The 21,922-nt window shown below is 45.7% G+C and overlaps 2 protein-coding genes across 3 annotated transcripts in view; one reads left to right on the top strand and one right to left on the bottom strand.

The window, feature by feature from the left end:
- RBMS3 (RNA binding motif single stranded interacting protein 3) overlaps window positions 1-21,922 on the bottom strand; it is a 929,122-nt gene that overhangs the window by 892,882 nt on the left and 14,318 nt on the right. The window lies entirely within an intron of this gene.
- AZI2 (5-azacytidine induced 2) overlaps window positions 5,677-21,922 on the top strand; it is a 29,717-nt gene continuing 13,471 nt past the window's right edge. Inside the window, exons 1-6 of one of the 2 annotated variants that reach the window (XM_068152906.1) lie at window positions 5,678-5,768; window positions 6,640-6,754; window positions 14,440-14,669; window positions 17,221-17,346; window positions 17,668-17,767; window positions 19,902-20,050. In XM_068152906.1, coding sequence (XP_068009007.1) covers window positions 14,445-14,669; window positions 17,221-17,346; window positions 17,668-17,767; window positions 19,902-20,050 — 600 coding nt within the window. In that variant the 5' untranslated portion in view covers window positions 5,678-5,768; window positions 6,640-6,754; window positions 14,440-14,444. Of the gene's footprint in view, window positions 5,769-6,639; window positions 6,755-14,439; window positions 14,670-17,220; window positions 17,347-17,667; window positions 17,768-19,901; window positions 20,051-21,922 lie in introns of both variants that reach the window. The other variant, XM_068152905.1, reaches the window with a different exon arrangement.

The raw sequence follows: 21,922 nt of genomic DNA, 5'->3' as shown, positions 1-21,922 counted from the left end.
CTAACATTCAGCCTAAACCTCCCCTGGGACAGTTTGAGACTGCGTCCTCTTGTTCTGTCACAGGTTGCCTGGGAAGAAGAGACCAACCCCCACCTGGCTACAACCTTATTTCAGGTAGTTGTACAGAGCAATAAGGTCTCCTCTGAGCTTCCTCTTCTCCAGGCTAAACAATCCCAGCTCCCTCAGCTGCTCCTCATAGGGCTTGTGCTCCAAACCCCTCCCCAGCTTTGTTGCCCTTCTCTGGACACATTCCAGCAAGTCAACATCTTTCCAAACTGAGGGGCCCAGAACTGGACACAGGACTCAAGGTGTGGCCTAACCAGTGCTAGGTGCAGGGGTAGAATGACTTCCCTGCTCCTGCTGGCCACACTATTCCTGATACAGACCAGGATGCCATTGGCCTTCCTGGTCACTTGGGCACACTGCTGGCTCGTGTTCAGCCTACTATCAATCAGTACAACCAGGTCCCTTTCTGTCTGACTGCTCTCCATCCACTCTGTCCCCAGCCTGTAGCGCTGCATGGGGTTGTTGTGGCCAATGTGTAGAACCCAGCACTTAGTTGGATAATATAGCAAGCAGCATGCAATGCCTTATTCATTTACTGGAATTGAATGACATCTGAAAAACTATTCAGGTGTTATTAAACAAATAAAGATGGCATTTTGAAGCTAGCTCTTTTGCAGTTCTATAAGTAGGACGTGAGTAGCAGCATCTTCCAAAAAAAAAACCAACCTCCATGAGGAACAAATGCTAATACACTGAATAGCTGGAGGAAAAGAGGATTAGAGCTGATGACAGCACACAGAAGCTATTTTACATCTAGAATTCCCAAATAAATAGGACACACATTTAATATTTGATTTGTTCTGGCACAAATCAGGGTAAAATAGAGTTCAGGGCTACCCAATGTGAACTTAGGAAAAAAAAATTACACACAGAGTCTAATCTCCAGTAAGAACTCGGAAGCAGGCAGAGCAACAGTCAGGAGACAGTTTTAGTTTATGGTAAATATCTGACATTTTCACTAGTATACACTGGCAAGAAATGCGTACTGATGTTCTGAATGCCTGCACAAAGCAAGGATGAAAACACACACATAGAGAAATTACAAGCAATTTAGAAAGGAAGTGCTCTTCAGTCATAAGCTCCTATGAGATTGTCAGCAAGTACTAGTAGGAAAAAATATCTTGGGGAGAAAAATGGAAAGTTTTATATGCAAAACCTTTGTCCCCCTACAGCAGACCCAGTGCAGCAGCAAAAGAAAATGCTATTTAGGGAGAACACCTGTGTCCAGCAATTTTGTTCCATCACACACACCTAGAACTCTTGGGTTAGGTATGCTACAAAACGATTGCCTGCTCCTTTTCCTACCAAGCTGTGTGTCCAGTTCTGGGCCCCTCAATTTAAGAAGGACATCGAAACACTTGGACGTGTCCAGGGAAGGGCAACAAGGCTGGGGAGAGGCCCTGAACACAAGCCCTGTGAGGAGAGGCTGAGGGAGCTGGGATTGTTTAGCCTGGAGAAGAGGAGGTTCAGGGCTGACCTCATTGCCCTCTACAACTACCTGAAAGGTGGTTGTAGCCAGGAAGCGGTTGGCCTCTTCTCCCAGGCAACCAGCACCAGAACAAGGGGACACAGTCTCAAGCTGCGCCAGGGGAGGTTCAGACTCTAGGTGAGGAGGGAGTTCTTCACCGAGCAAGTCATTCCTCACTGGAATGGGTTGCCCAGGGAGGTGGTGGAGTCACCGTCCCTGGAGGCGTTCAAGAGGGGATTGGATGTGGCACTTGGTGCCATGGTCCAGTCATGGGGTCTGTGTTGATAGGTTGGACTCGATGACCCTCGAGGTCCTTTCCAACCTAAGTTATACTGTGATACTGTGATACTGTCATTTTGTTTATGACAATAATTCCTTTTTGATCTTCCTTATGCTACCCAACTCTAAATCCCCAAGGTTCACTGCCCAGAGCTTAAAGCATCACTTGGCTTTATCTGTTTTAGATTTACCACCTTAATTGAGTGCCATCTATTTTTAGCATTATGAGACTGAGCAAGTAAGAGTTCCACCTTCTTTTATTCACTGCCTCTGCGATCACAGAAACTTCAACCACATTTTTGCACCTTCTTTTTACTTTTCCAAAGTAAAGCTGCAGCGACTTGTTTTTCATACAACGGCTTTACATACACACAGGGTCTATCTGAAAGTATACACCAGTTTCATTTATATTTAAATTCTACTTTGGAATAGAATCTTTTAATCCACTTCCAAAAACATGGTTTAGCTTTTCAAATGTTGACTAAAAACAACAAGAAAAATCCCCCAAATTCTCTTAATTAGCACAGTGTTCTTATCTCTGTTAATAACTAATATGCAAATCAATTTCCATCTACCTTTAAGTATGAATACACATACAGTAACTTTTACCTGACAAATATTCTATCAGTCATTTGCATATAATGTAATTATTTTCCCAACATTAAAGGAGTGTGGAATGCCTGTTAATAAGTTTTGCTGTGATCCAAGCTCTGGAACAAGGAGTAACAAGGAGTTCAACATGATAACTTTAAATGAAGCCATGTATATAATGTATTGTGCACTGTCTGTTAATAGGATTAGAAGAGCAGCTCCATGTCCCTTATACTAAGGACACCAGAACTGGAAGCAGTGCTCCAGGTGGGGTCTCAGAGAGCAGAATTAGAGGGGCAGATTCACCTTCTGGTCACACTTCTGATACAGCCAAGGATATGGTTAGCCTTCAGGGCTACAAGCACGTGTTGCTGGCTCATGTTGAGTTTTTCAGCGACTAACACCCCCAGGTCCTTCTCCTTGATACTGCTCTGGAGCCACTCCTTGCCAAGCCTATATTTGTGTTTGGGGATTGCCCTGACATAGGTGTAGGACCTTGAACTTGGCCTTGTTGAACTTCATGAGGTTGGCTTGGACCCAACTCTACAGCCTGTCAAAGTCCCTCTGGATGCCATCCCTTCCCTCTGTCATGTCAACTGGACCACACAGCTTGCTGTAATACACAAACATGCTGAGGGTCCACTCAATCCCACTGTCCGTATCGCTGACAAAGATGTTAAACAGCATTGGTCCCAGTACTGACCCCTGAAGAACACCACTTGTCACTGGTCTCCATTTGGATGTTGAGCTGTCGATCACAACTCTCTTGAGTGCAGCCATCCAGCCAGCTCCTTATCCAGTGAGTGGTCCACTCCTCAAGTCCAGACTTTTCCAATTTGGTGACCAGGATGTCATGCAGAATGCTATTAAATGCTTTACACAAGTTCAGGTAGCTGACATCAGTTGCTCTTTCCTTACCCACCGATGCTGTAACTCCATCATCGAAAGCCACCAAGTTCACCAGGCATGATTTGCCCTTAATGAAGCCATGTTGCCTAATACTAATCACCTCTTCTTTGTTTTCTGTATGCCTTACAGCAAAGCCTTTAGGAGGATATGCTCTATGATCTTGCCAGGCACAGAGGTGAGACTGACTACTCTATAGTTTCTGGGGTCTTCCTTTTTTCCCTTGTTGAAGGTGGGGGTTACATTTACCCTTTTCCAGTCAGCAGGGGTTTCACCAGATTGCCACGACTTTTTGAATATGATGGACAGCAGTTTGGCAACTTCATCTGCCAGCTCCCTCAGGACCCATGGGGTAGATCTCATTGGGCCCCTTGGACTTGCACACCTTCAGGTCACAGGTCAATTTCAAGGGAAAAAAAAAAGTAAGTTTAACTAGCTTGATTCCATATTTACTAAACCAGTAGCAAAACTCATGTGATACTCTTAAGCTCACTCCCCTCATCCCTGATTCCTATTTAATCCCAAACCTTTTTTGCTAAAAACTGTAATAAAAGTTTGCAAATTGCTATATCTGGAACTGTGATACTGTAGTGCCTTTAAATGTATACAATTTGTTGACCATGCACAGTTTCAGAATGATTCCTTCATATGATGACTATCCATCCATTCTGAAGCAGTGTTAACCACCAAATTAGTTGTAGACTCATAGAATCACAGAATCATCCAGGCTGGAAAGGATGTCCAGGGTCATCAAGTCCAGCCATTTCACCCACTCCACCAGGTCAGTAATAAACTCACTGCTCTGTAACTTCATGACATATTTGTATCCATGTCATACTAACAATCACAAAGAGATGCTAACTTAAGAAAAGTATATTTTGGACTTCAGAAGGGTTATCTTCTCACCCCATATGCAGCAATAGACTATCTACTGCCTTTCACCCCTTTGTGCTTACCAATGCTTCCTGAGAAAAGGCAAATAAATAAAAGGAGCACGATCGCAGAACATGTTAGCCTGCAGCTCGCCAGCCCTTCAGCTGTGCAGAGGGGTAAAATTCTCAAGAAGCTGTGACAGGACTGAGGTAGATGGTATCTTTACAAATGAAGAGGTGCCTAGAGGGATTTGAGATAACAAAAAAAAGACCAGACTTGGAATCTCAACAGTCCAGCCTCCTCTCTGCTGTGTGTAAATCGCAAAGAGCCTCTCCTAGTGCCTCACCAGGGGCCTTGCTGTAAACCAGCAGGGTGTCCTCCATGGATAGCCGAAACTGAGCACAGCCTGAACTTCTAGGACAGAGCGCAGGCATAATAGCAACTGGATATTAACTTCTCCACCCAGGTAAGTGAATAACCTAATTTAAATGAACATACAGTGTATGATGTCGTGCATGTGTGTACGTGTAAAGGAAGAACATGCAGTGGATTGGGAAGACTGTAAATTCCGAGTACTTCAGCCAATGGGGAAAATAAAACTCACATCCAACAATTTAGGATAAAAGGGAAGCTGAGCCTTCCGGCAATCAGAGAGCCCACAAGCATTTTTGTCCCATGGATTCTTTATTTATCCGAATAAAGTTTTACAGGACTCCTCTGTCTCCATTGTGAACATTAACCTCTGAGCGACAGACCAATGTTCCTTGCAGCTGTGAATAGTTCAAAGAATGTAAAATGGCCTTTCCCACCCTACGTGTGCGCTGGCCAGGGGCTGCTTCTCAGTAAAACCAACTGATCTTTGTTGTTTAATTGCAGTCCTGCTTTGCAGTGGGCTGGGAAATTCGGTGCACCTCTGAAAGGGGAAACCCGGTTTTCTTTCTGCACCTCTGGTTTCTATCGACGATACCCTGCAATCTGAAAAGCAAGCGTTTAGAATCCGTACCCTTCCCCAGAGGGCCCCCTTAAGAGGCTGAACCGCCGATGCTGAGCACTACACCCACCAGCTCACGCCTCCTGCTGGCGGTCGCGACTTTGTTCCCCGAGCCGGAAGCCGCTCGGCTCAGCAGCAGCAGCAGCAGGAGGAGGAGCAGGGGGGGAAAAAAACCCAGGAGTGGGAGGAGTGGCTAACGGGCGGAGTCCGCTCGGGGGGGGTGACAGCAGCAGGCCCCCGCCGGGCGGAGCCAGCCCGCAACCCGCGGTGGCTGCCGGGGCTTGTGGTCCGCTGTCCCGCCCCCGGTCAGGCGGCGAAGACGGCTCTCTCCTTCCGGGATCGGCGGGCGCCCGCTGGAGGGGGAGCAGGACCGGAGGGATCGAGGTCCGTGTCACGTGAGGCGTCTGTTGACCTCCTCGAGAGGGGAGGCGCCGGCGCCCGGGGAGTTCTCCGTGGTGGCGGAGGCCGGGGGGTACGGCGGCCGGCCATGGGAACCCGAGAGGAGCCGAACGGAGACCGCGACGGCCGGCGCTGCCTCTCCGCTGGGGTGATCGCCCGTTGCTGACCCGCCAGGCTCGAGCGAGGCCCTGAGAGGTTGGTCTTGGCGCGGGGGAGGGGCTCCGGGCGGACGCCGGGGGTCGGCGGGGCTGCCGGCGGCGTGTCGCCGGTGGGTGGCCCCGGCCCCGCGGCCTGCGCTCGCTACGTGCCCTGGGGGAGGCTGGGAAGCTTCGTGCCTTACTGCCCGGTGGAACAGGAGCAGTTTCCCCCGGGGGCAGAAGCGATTCGGGGCGATCCTTACTTTCTCCTCCTAAAATAGAGGCTTTGTTTTAGAAGGAACCGGTTGGCAGAGTCCTGCATCATGTCCCTGCCCACTTTTGCTTTACAGATGAAATGTTAAAGGGTGAAGAGGGACATCCCCCTTGAGGGACGGTGAGCATAGTTTAAAGGCACTGCTAAGCACAGTTTAAATGGACTGCTGATGAGTTGGGAGGGAGTCTCAGGTAGGCAATGAAAATGGGTAAACTGCGTTTAAGTAAGCCACAAGCCTGGGTGAGTTCTTAGGTCAGCGATTTGTGTGTTAGTATCAGGGACTCTAGCAAAAGAAATAAACTCAGTAGGAGTTGGTCTCTTCTCCCAGGCATCCAGCACCAGAACAAGCGGACACAGTCTCAAGCTGTGCCAGGGGAAGTTTAGGCTGGATGTTAGGAAGAAGCTCTTCATAGAAGGAGTGATTGGCCATTGGAATGTGCTGCCCAGGGAGGTGGTGGAGTCACCATCACTGGAGGTGTTTAAGAAGAGACTGGATGGGGTGCTTGGTGCCGTGGTTTAGTTGATTAGATGGTGTTGGTTGATAGGTTGGACTCAATGATCTCAAAGGTCTTTTCCAACCTGGTCTATTCTATTCTATTCTATTCTATTCTATTCTGTTCTGTTCTGTTCTGTTCTGTTCTATTCTTGGCACAAGATGTGAAAAGAAAGCCGTGATGAAATACTGGAGGAGACTGGAGTACAGGTGGTGCAGGCCGCGTTGCTTTGGAAGAAAGGAGTGCAGATAAAGCTTGAGAGAGCATCACTAGCATGTAAGACTTCTGACAGGTTTAAATCCTAGTGTTTCACCTGGTAGGGCAATTACTCTGATCTTCTTAAATAAAGTTGTCCCCCAGCAACTTAAAAGTGAGAGTGGGTTGGGCTGTAGTCTGTTTCAGTGACTGGCTTTAGGAGCTTTGGCAATTCTTGAGGAATCCCTTAATTTCCTTCTTGTCTTACACTCTATGGATGCAGTAAAATCAACATCCCGGAAGCCAGCTCAGGAAAAAGCACAGTGAAGGGAGGATTATTGTCATAATAGCCAAATCTGCTCTGGGTTCCAAATGTCAGCATCCTCTAATGAAACAAAGTTTTCTGAAGAGAAAACTTGTCTGAAGTTATGGGCTCTGGGATGCACTTAATTTTCTAGATATTGGTGTGTGATCAGATGCTACTACTGCTAATAATACCAGCTGCCTGTTAGCACACTTATCCTGGAACCCAAAATCTAGATTACAACTACATTTTGTCCTTTGAATAATTAGCCTTTTATAAAGGAACTTGTCACAGAAGTGTATGTCAGATGTTTGCACATTAATTGAAGTAGGAGACTATTGCCCCAAATTCTAACCACAATTTTTTTGAGCTAACAATGCAGAATGAAGCCAGGAAACACTGGCTGAGTGAAATCTAAATCAGATTCTCTGAGGATTTTCTCCACCTTCTCTTCAAAACCCCCACATCTCTTTCTAATACTGCCTACTATTTTTCAATCCTTGCGTGCTACAGTTTACAGTCTAGACAAATATAAAGTGACCATTGCCAGAATACTAGCCAGGTTATGTTTTATAATGAAAATTAAATAGCATAAATCATAGAATCATAGAATCAACAAGGTTGGAAGAGACCTCAGAGATCATCAAGTCCAACCTGTCACCCAACACCTCATGTCTACTAAACCATGGCACCAAGCACCACGTCCAATCCCCTCTTGAACACCTCCAGGGATGGTGACTCCACCACCTCCCTGGGCAGCACATTCCAATGGCTAACAACTCTCTCTGTGAAGAACTTTCTCCTCACCTCCAGCCTAAACTTCCCCTGGTGCAGCTTGAGACTGTGTCCTCTTGTTCTGGTGCTGGTTGCCTGGGAGAAGAAACCAGCTCCCTCCTGGCTACAACCACCCTTTGGGTAGTTGCAGACAGCAATAAGGTCTCCCCTGAGCCTCCTCTTCTCCAGGCTAAACAATCCCAGCTCCCTCAGCCTCTCCTTGTAGGGCTTATGCTTGAGGCCTCTCCCCAGCTTTGTTGCCCTTCTCTGGACATATTCAAGAGTCTCAATGTCCTTCTTAAATTGAGGGGTACAGAACTGGACACAGTACTCAAGGTGTGGCCTAAAGCCCTTTAAAAGATCAGAGGGGATGAATTGCTATCTTTGTGCATCAAAAATGGGCAATCACAGAATGTTAGCAGTTGTAAGGGACCTCTAAAGATGAAGTCCAACTGCCCTGTCAGAGCAGGATCACCTAAGACAGACCACAGAAGAGCATCTACATGGGCCTTGAAAGTCTTCAGAGACTCCACTAGCTGGGTAGTCTGTTCATTCCTCTGCCATCCTCCAAGTAAAGAAATTCCTTCTTATATTTGGATGGAACTTCCTATTTTCAAGCTTGTGGCCATTACCTCTTGTTCTGCCACTGGGGACCACTGAGAAGATTGCTTAAATTTCAGCTAATAGTCTGATTTGGTGTTCAGTGTGACCCCATTTTCTGTATGACAGTTAAAAGGGGAAAAGTGAAAATTATCAGGTTAAATACATGAACAAACTCTATTTAGTATACTCAGGGTGAAGAAATGCATTAACCTCATCTCACAGTGTTGGCAAAATGCTACACAAAGTTGCAGGTCCCTTTAACATCCAGCCTAAACCTCCCCTGGCACAGCCTAAGACTGTGTCCTCTTGTTCTGGTGCTGATTGCCTGGGAGAAAAGACCAACCTCCACCTGGCTACAACCTCCCTTCAGGTAGTTGTAGACAGCAAGAAGGTCTCCTCTGAGCCTCCTCTTCTCCAGGCTAACCAATCCCAGCTCCCTCAGCCTCTCCTCATAGGGCTTGTGCTCGAGGTTGTCTCGTTGAGTACAGGGGCACAATGACTTCCCTGCTCCTGCTGGCCACACTATTTCTGATGCAGGCCAGGATGCCATTGGCCTCCTTGGCCACCTGGGCACACTGCTCGTGTTCAGCCAGCTGTCAAACAGTACCCCCAGGTCCCTTTCCGCCTGGCCGCTCTCCAACCTGTCCCATCATGTCTTGGAAACCTCCAGACGTTATATTGGTGAATTGCATGGTGACCAAGAGCTATCAGTGTGACTCGGTTTAGTTTACCTTTTAAAGGCTGGAACAGGTGAAGTCTATTTCCAGTTGAATTAAAAGTTAGCACAATTATACAAGGCACTCCTAATACCTTCTCACTGAACTTACTGAACATTAATCTGACAGCTGAACTGAGTGGGAGGAAAGTTACAACAGGGAAGTAAATAAGTTTTACAAAGGAAGATTTTAAAAAACAAACTAGCTTTTGTTAATAGTTGTTCTTTTATAAACATTTTGAAATGGGAAGGCATGAACACTAAAATAGAGTAGAATAGAATTAAGCAAGTTGGAATAGACCCTTGAGATCATCGAGTCCAAGCTATCATCCAACACTATCTGTCAGCTAAACCATGGCACCAAGCGCCCCATCCAGTCTCTTCCTAAACATCTCCAGTGATGGTGACTCCACCACCTCCCTGGGCAGCACATTCCAATGGCCAATCACTCTTTCTATGAAGAACTTCTTCCTAACATTCAGCCTAAACATCCCTTGGTGCAGCTTGAGATTGTGTCCCGTTGTTCTATTGGTGGTTGCCTGGGAGAAGAGACCAACCCCCATCTGGCTACAACCTCCCTTCAGGTAGTTGTAGACAGCAAGAAGGTCTCCTCTGAGCCTCCTCTTCTCCAGGCTAAGCAACCCCAGCTCCCTCAGTCTCTCCTCACAGGGCTGTGCTCCAAATCCCTCCCCAGCTTTGTTGCCCTTCTCTGGACACCTTCCAGCAAGTCAACATCTTTCCTAAACTGAGGGGCCCAGAACTGGACACAGGACTCAAGGTGTGGCCTAAGCAGTGCTGAGTACAGGGGTAGAATGACTTCCCTGCTCCTGCTGGCCACCCTGTTCCTGCTACAGGCTAGGATGCCATTGGCCTTCTTGGCCACCTGGGCACACATCTGGCCCATGTTCAGCCTACTATCAACCTGTACCCCCATGTCCCTCTCTGCCTGGCTGCTCTCCAGCCACTCTGACCCCAACCTGTAGCACTGCCTGGGGTTGTTGTGGCCAATGTGTAGAACCCAGCATTTAGATGTGTTAAATCTCAAATAATACTCAGTGTTAGCATGATAATATGTGGGGCTTTCAGTAACCTCTTAATACACTTCTGTTTGGTGCTAGGAAGGTTTAGCAGTGAGGAGCTGTGTTGCTCCTACTTGTGTTTCTTTGGCAGTATTACTTCTAATTAGTTTCCAAATTGAATAGTTATGGTATAACAGGGGTTTATGATGCTGAGAGGACAGTATTTAGCTGTCTTCAACGTTTTGAGGAGGTTTTTCCCTGTCCTTTTCTGATAGTTGTCAGGGAAAGAGGCTGTTGGGACAGCGTGCACAGAAAGGCAAATTAAATACACCGTATTGAGGATGCATTGGGTTTGTAAATGAGCAATAAAAATACTAGTGACACTATTCAGAGCAAGTAGAATCTAGCAAGCACTACTGTCATAAAATGGGCTTTTTAGTACTTTTCTAGTTCTTGTGAGAGCAGAGTATTTATTGTAAAACAACCTGAGATTGAAAAAATGGACTGTTGTGCCTAAGGACGCTTTGCTGGTTGGTGCACTTCGAGATGGTGACTTCCTCTTTCCTGGAAGCAGCAAAGTGAAAGCAATTTGGAGGTCTGATTCAGCAGAAGGGCTGACGTGTTTCTGAAAGAGCACCAAGGCTGAGGCTGCAGGATGTGCCTTTTGTACACATGAATTCTTATAGAGAGCTTTGAGAGTGTGTGGACTTTGTCCATATACAAGGATAAGCAGTGGCCAAAGATAGGAGCTGCTGAGATGCATCTATGCAGATTGTATTTCTTCTCTAAAAATGAAGTGAAAAGTGATGTATCTGTGTAGAACATGCATTGCTGTATCAGGAACAGCGTGGCCAGCATGGGCAAGGAAGTCATTCTGCCCCTGTACTCAGCGCTGGTTAGGCCACACCTTGAGTCCTGTGTCCAGTTCTGGGCCTCTCAGTTTAGGAAAGATGTTGACTTGCTGGAAGGTGTCCAGAGAAGGGCAACAAAGCTGGGGAGGGGTTTGGAGCACAAGCCCCAGGAGGAGAGGCTGAGGGAGCTGGGGTTGCTTAGCCTGGAGAAGAGAAGGCTCAGAGGAGACCTTATTGCTCTGTACAACTACCTGAAGGGAGGATGTAGTCAGGTGGGAGTTGGTCTCTTTTCCTGGGTGGTCAGCACCAGAACAAGAGGACACAGTCTCAAGCTGCACCAGGGGAGGTTTAGGCTGAATGTTAGGAAGAAGTTCTTCATAGAAAGAGTGACTGGCCATTGGAATGTGCTGCACAGGGAGGTGGTGGAGTCACTATCACTGGAGGTATTTAGGAAGAGACTGAATGAGGCAACTTAGTGCCATGGTTTAGTTGATTAGATGGTGTTGGGGGTGATAGGTTGGACTCTATGATCTCAAAGGTCTCTTCCAACCTGGTTAATTCTATTCTAGTCTAGTCTGACTGGCTTGCAGCAAACTGAGACATTGTTCAGCTATAGCTGTACTTCAGCTCTTCATGGTGCTGCAGCCCTCATGGCTTTTCCATTGCTAGCATAGCAAAGAGAAATTTGATCACATAGATAAGCTCCAGGGCAGTCGATCCCTTTACCTCTTAGCACCGTAAACAAACAGAAGTCTAGTTTGAAATCAAATTGAAATCAAATAGCAAATACCCAGCCGAGGCAGTGACTGTGGTGGGTTTCTCCCTGCTGATGCTGCCTTTCCTGAGAAATTCTGCTAAGTCAGTTTTCATTGGAGCAGTTTTTCCTGCAACACAAGCTGTCTTCATTATGCTCCTTTCTTCCATTCCAGCATGTCTGTTGTTTAGCTTATCAACAGCATCCTAAGGATTTCTAAAAGGGGAAAAATAAAAATCTGCTTTTGACAGTAGTGTCAGCAGTTTGCTTAAAGCTGGGGGAGAAACATTATCAGGTACTCTATAGCATTTCTTTGCATATAAATGCCAGAAATCGTGATCTTCATAATGAAATAACAATGAGCTGTGGTTTGGGTTTGGTTGGTTGGTTTGGAGTATTTTTTGACTGACTGAGGTTTTGGGGTTTTTTAAATCAAGCTGTTGTGAACTGAGAGTTGTTGGCCATTGGACTGGGCTGCCCAGGGAGGTGGTGGAGTCTGCCCGAGGAGGTGGTGGAGTCACCATCACTGGAGGTGTTCAGGAGGAGACTTGATAGGGTGCTTGGTTGCATGGGTTAGTTGATTAGGTGGTGTTGGATGATAGGTTGGACACGATGATCTTGAAGGTCTCTTCCAACCTGGTTTATCCCATCCCATCCCATCCCATCCTATCCTATCCCATCCCATCCTATCCCATCCCATCCTATCCCATCCCATCCCATCCTATCCCATCCCATCCTATCCCATCCTATCCTATCCTCTCCTATCCCATCCCATCCTATCCCATCCCATCCTATCCCATCCCATCCCATCCCATCCTATCCCATCCTATCCCATCCTATCCTATCCTATCCCTGGTGGTGTTCAAGAGAGGATTGGACGTGGCACTTGGTGCCATGGTTTAGTCATGAGGTCTGTGGTGACAGGTTGGACTCGATGATCTTTGAGGTCTCTTCCAACCTTGGGGATTCTGTGATTCTGTGAACTTGTTTCTGATAACTGATGGCATTAAGGAAAATGCTGTTGGGGCTTTGCCCTAGCACTGGAGTTCACTTTTCAAACTCTGCATGCTTTATTGATGTTTTCTTACTGAATGCTTTGCTGTGCCTCAATGGTGTGTGTTGTAACAAAACCCCAACAGTTACTTTGCATTTGTGATTCAAGTGGGTTTTCTTGGTACTTTATGGCAATATATTTCTTACCATGAGGTTATTGTCATTTTTCTCCATACAGGTTAAGGCACATCATGTCACTGAGTATGTTTTCATTCTCACCATAGCTACTCATGCACCCTCTTCAAGGACTAGTGTGAGTGTACCTTAGGCCATTGTGCTCAATGGCATTTGTGCTCAGGAACCACAGTAGTTAGCAGATTTCTTGCAGCTAAAAATATCTTTTGCTGCTTAGTGCAGGCTTGCAAAACCTCTGAAGCAGTATTTCTTTGGAGTTCAAATATTCAGTACCAGCCCAACACTAGGATGGTGCTAAACTTTAGTAAAAATTAATTTGGGTATTAATAGATCATAGTATCATTCAGGGTTGGAAGGGACCACAAGGATCATCTAGTTCCAACCCCCCTGCCATGGGCAGGGACACTCCACACTAGATCAGCCTGGCCAGAGCCTCATCCAGCCTGGGCTTAAACACCCCCAGGGACGGGGCCTCGACCACCTCCCTGGACAACCCATTCCAGGGCTTCACCACTCTCATGGGGAAGAACCTTCTCCTCACATCTAGCCTGAATCTCCCCACCTCCAGCTTCATTCCATTCCCCCTAGTCCTATCACTACCTGAGATCCTGAGAAGTCCTTCCCCAGCCTTCCTGTAGGCCCCCTTCAGATACTGGAAGGCCACAATTAGGTCACCTGGGAGCCTTCTCTTCTGCAGACTGAACAGCCCCAACTTCTTCAGTCTGTCCCCATAGGAGAGGTGCTCCAGCCCTCTGATCATCCTCCTGGCCCTTCTCTGGACACCTTCCAGCACCTCCACATCCCTCTTGTAATAGGGGCTCCAGAACTGGACACAGTACTCCAGGTGGGGTCTCACCAGGGCTGAGTAGAGGGGGAGGATCACCTCCCTCGACCTGCTGGCCACACTTCTCCTGATGCAGCCCAGGATCTGATTGGCTTTGCGGGCTGCAAGTGCACATTGAGAGCTCATGTTGAGCTTTTTGTCCACCAGCACCCCCAAGTCTCTCTCCTCAGGGCTGCTTTCCAGCCAGTCACTGCCCAGCCTGTATTTGTGCCTGGGATTGCCTCTACCCAGATGCAGGACCCTGCACTTGCTCTTATTGAACTTCATGAGGTTGGCTTGTGCCCACCTCTCCAGCCTGTCAAGGTCCCTCTGGATGGCCTCCCTTCCCTCCAGCGTGTCTGCTGCACCACACAGCTTGGTGTCACCAGCAAACTTGCTGAGGGTGCACTCAGTGCCACTGTTCATGGCACCCACAAAGATGTTGAACAAGCCTGGTCCCAGGACTGATCCCTGAGGGACTCTGCTTGTCACTGGCCTCCACTGGGACCTGATGCATGCTCAAAATATTTTTACCAAGTAATAGTGAAAGATGCTTCTTTTCTAACCAGTGGAAAAGACTTCAGGATTTTCTTCAGGATTAAGGTATCTCCTAATTGTTCAGTCTTGACATACTTGGCAACACCCTGCAGTATTATTTTGGAAGGTTTGCAGAATTGAGACTCTTGATGAATTTGTCCTTGTGAAAATTTCCCCTCACATCTGTCTTTTCCACAGCTGTCATGGAGGAGGTGGTAGAGGATGACATCTGTATTTTGAACCATGAAAAAGCAGACAATGGTCATAAGAGAGATGGGGAGATCCCTGTTTCATCCTACAGTGGAGATGAGTCTGTTGCCTCGCACTTTGCGCTTGTCACTGCGTATGAAGACATCAAGAAACGATTAAAGGAGACAGAGAAGGAGAACTCCCTCTTAAAAAAAAGAATAAGAATTCTAGAAGAGAAGGTAAGAAAAGAGTGGATTTACCAGGTTCTGGTAGCACTACCTTATTTGCTCTCTGGCTGGAGAGCAGAGCAGGTGATGAAGTATTTAAAATGTGAGCTTCAAATAATTTCCCAGTTTAAAAGTTTGTGTCAATGGATTGATTCAAGTGAAACAGTTTGTTCCTCTGGTAGTTTAGTTACCTTGTAGCAGGGCTTTTTTATTCTCACTGGGCATTTATGTGATGCAATGCAGGAGAGGCCTGCAAAGACCCTAAGCTTTGATTTAGGAAGGCATGTAGTTGCATGGGGTCGTTACTGTATTTCATCTGCCTCTTCATGGTGTTTATTAAATTGTGCACATCTGACTTGGTATTGTTGAGTAGTGAGGTGCCAAATCTACAAAGTGTTGGAATCCAGGATCCCTGTCTCCACCTGAGCCTAGTGAAGCTAAAAATTGACCTTGGTACATGCTTTTCTCCCCTGATAAAGAATGTGCTTCTTAAGTGTGGATCCATTGTTCAGTAGTGAGTGTCTTTGTACTGCAAAAGGTCTTACCTTTGATTGCTTTCTTACTAATACAAGTTGGAAAGATAGAATGGAATAGAATGGAATGGAATAGAATGGAATAGAATAGAATGGAATGGAATAGAATAGAATGGAATAGAATGGAATGGAATGGAATGGAATGGAATGGAATGGAATGGAATGGAATGGAATGGAATAGAATAGAATAGAATGGAATAGAATGGAATAGAATAGAATGGAATAGAATAGAATAGACCAGGTTGGAAAAGACCTTCAAGATTGTTGAGTCCAACCTATCATCAACACTATCTAACCATGGCACCATCTAGAGTTAGAGGTGAGACAGTTAAAAGTGCTACTAACTCTTAAAAAGTAGGTATTACCTTGGGGTATTGGAAGGAAGAGCTTTAGTCATGTTTGGTACAATTCTGCAACACTTACTCAGGAATTCTTGGTGACTAATTTGACAGGCCTGGCTTTCTGTCAAAAGGCAAAACTTGCCAGCACCTTCCTTATAGAAAGTCCTGGGGGCACAGGAATAGAGCTCTAGACTCAAGATTCTGTGAAGTATGCCAAGTGTAACACCTTTTACATGGTTACTCAAAATCACAGTAAACAGTACTCGACCTTGGCTGCCTGTTTTGTCTTTCAGTTTGGCCTGCCTCAGCATAATTACTTTGAAGGGGCATTGAGAAGGCCTAGACTGCCTTGAGAGTCTTTCTTAATGGATAGTATACCTGTATGATAAGAAATACATGGGGACTTATTGCTTTTGAGTTTTCTGGCAATCTAGCTGGTAGTGCTTATTCCCCCTTGCTTGTCTCTTGCTCTAGCAGCCAGCAAAGGAGTGATGACCTGGAAGGTAGTGGTAGTAGCAGTTTGTAAAATAACTCTGCTTTGGCTTGTGTCACATAAACTGGAAAAACAAATCATTGATTAAATAATGAAGCATTACAAAGATGATAATTTTCCTCTACATTTTCTCAGTGTTGTGCCTTAAAACTTGAGGCTTGAAACTTGTTTTCCAAAACAAGTACATCTTCAGAGCCTGGAATCGCTATGATTAAGGGGTTGTGAGTAATCCTGACTTGTACATGGCTTTTTAAATACTCAGAGCAGTAAACTAGCAAGCATTAAGTGTGGTTAAAGATTGCAGACTTTGTAGATAGCCTTTGTTGCACTTTTATGGAAGGTTTTGGTCTGTATCAATGTATTTATTTACTAAACAAACAAACAAAGCTGTTTAATGTTGCAGACTGGAGCTGGGGACCACAGCCTGGCCCTTGGGGAAATCTGTACCTTATTTGCCCCCCCTGCTTTTGGTGGGGGCCTGAGTGGTTCTGGCTGCCTTGGAGCTTATGTCATTTCTGAAACCATTTTACAAGCATTTTTGTCCCTCCATGCTGTCCCTGGATGGGTCTGCATGACATGCAAGGCCTGTTCTCTCCTCACAGAATGGTTTCTTGCCTGTTCTGTTGATAGATGGGAGATGATGGGGTTAGAGAAGCTATTTGCTCTGGTCTGTTATGAGCTCTGTGTAATGCACCCTCTTGCTGCATCAGAAGGGAATGGCAACAAAGCTCAAGAAGGGTCTAGAGAATAGGGCTGGTGAGGAGCAGCTGAGGGAACTGAGAAGAGTCCTGGAGAAGAGGAGGCTGAGGGAGAGACCTCATTGTGCTCTGCAGCTCCCTGAAAGGAGGTTGCAGTGAGATGGGGGTTGGTCTCTTCTCCCTGTCATGTGATAGGACAAGAGGAAACGGACTGAAATTGTTCCAGGGGAGGGTTAGGTTGGTGATTAGGAAAAATTTCCTTGCTGCAAGAGTGGTCAGGGAAGAGGCTGCCCAGGGAGGTGGTGGAGTCCCCATGCCTGGACATGTTCAAGAAAGTTGTCACCATGGCACTTAGGGACATGGTCTAGTAGTCGTGGTGGTGCTGGGTTGCTGGTTGGACTGGATGATCTTAAAGGTCTCTTCCAACCAAAGCAGTTCTGTGATTCTGTAATACAACATGCCAAAACTTCTTATTTCTCCTATCTGTTACACTTTTAGCTGCTTGGCTCCCGGCTGGAAGAGGAATGCAGTTCAGTTGGACGTGAGCAAGTAAACAAAGCCTACCAGGCCTATCGAGATGCCTGCATAGACCGAGATCATCTGAAAAGCAGGCTGGATAAAGTGGTATGCCTCTTGAAGCCATGACTTGAATGCATATTACAAAAGGACTGCATAGTTAGTCAATGCTTGCTGTAGAATGGATTTTATTTGCTGAAGCTCTGTGGTGTTTTGCAGTACATTATGATATTTTATGTAAGAATAACAGATTTTAAGTATCTCGATGTTATTACTGGGCTAGGCTAATGCTACAAAACCCAAGCCCAAAGCAACAGTTTTCTTGTTTAGTTTTGTTGGTTTTTGAAAAAAACAACCAAGAAAAAAGTTGAATTGCCAGGTATGGTAGGAAAAAAAGCTTCACATATGGCTTTTCCCCCCTGGAAACAGATGAAAGAAAGTGCAGAATCCTTGAAAACCTTGAATGAACAGTTGCAGTCTAAAGAAGTAGAGCTCTTACAACTAAGAACTGAAGTGGAAACTCAACAAGGTATCCATTTGATTACTTCATCTTAAAGTATGTTGACTAGTCTTAGTGGTTATATTGTGATCTCAGGGGATGAAGAGGTTTAACTGTATGTAGTGGTCTGTGAAGCAGGAGAATACTGCAGTGAGGTACCTTGAGCTTGCATTTGTGTTCATTCTTGTCAATGGTAACAGGCATGTTTTCTTAATGATAGGCAAGGTGCTCCACGGCAAAGATCTGAGGCTGCCATGTTCTTCCACTGTTGGCTATTTAATAATGTGAGAAATGTGCACAACCTGACAGTTTATAGGCCAGCCATGTACCCCTCCAGACCCTTTCCTCAAAGTGGGGTGGGGGCACGCTCTCAAACACTATCCAGTGGCTACCGCTCTCTCTGATACCTGCAGCTGTTCTGGTGTACTGCTTTGTGTGACTTTTGGGATATGACAGCTACAAGAGTATGTTGTAGAGGTATAGCTGCGTTTGACAGCAGCTGTTTTAAAAGGGCTCACGTGTGAGGAAAGGTAGAAAGCAGCTGGTGGAAAGAGAAACGTGTCCAGAGAAGGGCCACAAGGATGATCAGAGGGCTGGAGCACCTCTCCTATGAGGACAGACTGAAGGAGTTGGGGCTGTTCAGTCTGCAGAAGAGAAGGCTCCGAGGTGACCTAATTGTGGCCTTCCAGTATCTGAAGGGGGCCTACAGGAAGGCTGGGGAAGGACTTCTCAGGATCTCAGGTAGTGATAGGACTAGGGGGAATGGAATGAAGCTGGAGGTGGGGAGATTCAGGCTAGATGTGAGGAGGAGGTTCTTCACCATGAGAGTGGTGAAACCCTGGAATGGGTTGTCCAGGGAGGTGGTCGAGGCCCCGTCCCTGGGGTTGTTTAAGCCCAGGCTGGATGAGGCTCTGGCCAGGCTGATGTAGTGTGGGGTGTCCCTGCCCATGGCAGGGGGGTTGGAACTAGATGATCCTTGTGGTCCCTTCCAACCCTGAATGAAACTATGAAACTATGAAACAAAGAATAGCCTGGCAATTCCAAAAGTCCAAATCCAGCTGCTGTTACTGCCATTGTAAAGAATGGTGGGTAGATGATAGCTATGTAAAATAAACCATGATGGAAGGAAAAAAATACATCTTTATTAATGCATTGTTCCAAGAAAAGATAAGAAAATGTCATCTAAGTAAAGTTAGATATGGACTGGGCTTCAGCTTCCCTATGAGTGCAGTCTTTTGAAGGATGCTTGAATTGGATTACTGTCCAAGACAACCTCAAGCTTCTAATGCACTACATCACAATGCACAAACCTTTAAACCTAGAAGAACAACACATTGTAAAGAATGCTGGGTAGGTGATAGGTATGTAAAATAAAACATGATGGAGTTAAAAAAAAAATCTTTATTAATGTGTTGTTCCAAGGAGAGATAAGAAAATGTCATCCAGTAATAGTGTCATTGTTGAGGATATCATGGTTTAATGAGGTAAAAAGTACAGAGTTTATAAGGTTTTATAAATGTGGTGATTTCAAGCCATATTTAGTAATCAATTTTACTCAAACAAGTTTCTCCAAGCCCACTTAAGAATCAGGGTAGCTTAAACTGATTTCAATTGTTGTATCTGGGAAAGAGTGTATCATGCAATTGAAGGCTTGAGGGCTGTCTTTGTGTCATATTCTTCCTTTTCTTGCAGGAGATAAGTAACCTCTTGCTACTGATTTGATGCTAGGATCATGTTAGGTTGCATATTCCAGGGGGTCTTCCACCCCTGCCCCACAGCAGCTGTGCTCTCAGTGAGCAGAGATGATCTTATCTTTGTTGTGACACACCTCAGTTCCTGATGTAATCACCATTACAAGGTGATATACATCCAGACACCTACTCTAGGCGATTCTGTTCTGGCAGCATGGTTTGGCCTAGGTGATCTATTGAGGTCCTTTCCAACCCCTAACATTCTGTGGTGATTCTATGAAATAGAGACTACTCTGTCAGCAGCTTGACTGGTTTTAGTGTTTCTCTGTTGTCACAGGCAGCAGAATGTACAGAACTTTTCATTCTTTATCTTTTTTGGTAAAACATGAGGTGCTTAAAAGGAAACCATATATATTGAGTTACATTTCTTGAATTGAGGCTGAAATCTAATTGTCTTTGAATTGTTTTTACAGTGATGAAAAATCTGAGTTGTACTCAGTCCAGCTGGGAAATAGAAAAGCTGAACAGTGACCTGAAAGTGCATAGCCTGGAGCAGAGTCTTGAAAAGCTCAAGGAAGAGTGCAGCAGTCTCAAAAAGGAGTTGCAAAAATCCAAGCAGAAGGTACCTTTTATTTTTAAGGAATGTTTGTATTCATCTGTGCTACAGCACTACTTTAAATCCCTTGGCCAAGCAAATAAAGGATTACACAAAGAAATTGAAAGAATATAAGCAAGTGAAAGATTAGCATCCTACTAAAATTAATCTTAAAGTTTCCTTCTTGAAACAGTACAGTTCACACAGGTGAGCTTTCCCAGCTGCTGCCCAAGAAACAACAGAAATGTGTGGAACCTGGCACTTTAACACATCCAAGTGCCGGGTTCTGCACATTGGCCACAACAACCCCAGGCAGTGCTACAGGCTGGGGACAGAGTGGATGGAGAGTGGCCAGGCAGAAAGGGACTTGGGGGTACTGGTTGACAGTAGGCTGAACATCAGCTAGCAGTGTGCCCAGGTGGCCAAGAAGGCCAAGGGCATCCTAGCCTGTAGCAGGAATAGTGTGGCCAGCAGGAGCAGGGAGGTCATTCTGCCTCTGTACTCAGCACTGGTTAGGCCACACCTTGAGTCCTGTGTCCAGTTCTGGGCCCCTCAGTTTAGGAAAGATGTTGACTTGCTGGAACAAAGCTGAGGAAGGGTTTGGAGCACAGCCTTATGAGGTGAGACTGAGGGAGCTGGGATTACTTAGCCTGGAGAAGAGGAGGCTTAGAGGAGACCTTCTTGCTTTCTACAACTACCTGAAACTTGATTGTAGCCAGGTGGAGCTTGGTCTCTTCTTCCAGGCAACCAGCACCAGAACAAGAGGACACAGTCTCAAGCTGCATCAGGGGAGGTTTAGGCTGGATGTGAGGAACAAGTTCTTCATAGAAAGAGTGATTGGCCATTGGAATGGGCTGCCCAGGGAGGTGGTGGAGTCATCATCACTGGAGGTGTTTAGGAAGAGCCTGGATGGGGTGCTTGGTGCCATGGTTTAGTTGATTAGATGGTGTTGGGTGATAGGTTGGACTTGATGATCTCGAAGATCTTTTCCAACCTGGTCTGTTCTTCTATTCTATTCTATTCTATTCTATTCTATTCTATTCTATTCTATTCTATTCTATTCTATTCTATTCTATTCTATTCTATTCTATTCTAAGCTTTGCAGTTTCTTTTAAGTACCTGATCAGACTGAAGTTTTCCCTGCTGCTCTGTGTCGTGGGCTGAACATTTTGAAAAGTTTCACAAGACCTGGTTTGTTTGTTTTCTTTTACAACAATAGAATGCTTCTATTAACAGATACTTTGAACTTTGAAGAATCTCTAGCACAGGAGGGGAGTTGCATGAATCCTGTCAGGAAAGTAGAGCTTTTCAGAATGTTTTAGTGCCCTTACTTGTCATAGTATCATAGTATCATTCAGGGTTGGAAGGGACCACAAGGATCATCTAGTTCCAACCCACCTGCCATGGGCAGGGACACCCCACACTACATCAGGCTGGACAGAGCCTCATCCAGCCTGGGCTTAAACACCTCCAGGGACGGGGCCTTGACCACCTCCCTGGACAACCCATTCCAGGGTTTCACCACTCTCATGGGGAAGAACCTCCTCCTCACATCTAGCCTGAATCTCCCCACCTCCAGCTTCATTCCATTCCCCCTAGTCCTATCACTACCTGAGATCCTTTCTGAGGCAAGGGTCTATTGGGAAGGCTTCATTGTATAATGTAGATGTGCTTAGGATCTCAAAAGATAAATTAAGGTATCTTAACAGTAATAAAATGTTTTTTTAAAAACAAAAGTCTCCTGCTTATTGCTTTGCTTTATAAAAGTGGCAGTCTCCAGGACTCTGCAATCACATTGAAGTTGGAAAGTTACACATTTAAGAGATTTAAATGTGATTTTTTTTTTAATTCATTTTTTTAAAGCACCAGATTATTTTAGATTCTTTATGGTCATTAGTA

Source organism: Melanerpes formicivorus, unplaced genomic scaffold, assembly GCF_026170545.1.
Source record: "Melanerpes formicivorus ecotype bairdi unplaced genomic scaffold, bMelFor1.0.p_v2 SCAF_24, whole genome shotgun sequence".
Classification (NCBI taxonomy): domain Eukaryota; kingdom Metazoa; phylum Chordata; class Aves; order Piciformes; family Picidae; genus Melanerpes; species Melanerpes formicivorus.
The sequence above is the reverse complement of the archived record's forward strand: the minus strand, read 5'-3'. Positions and strand labels throughout refer to the sequence as shown.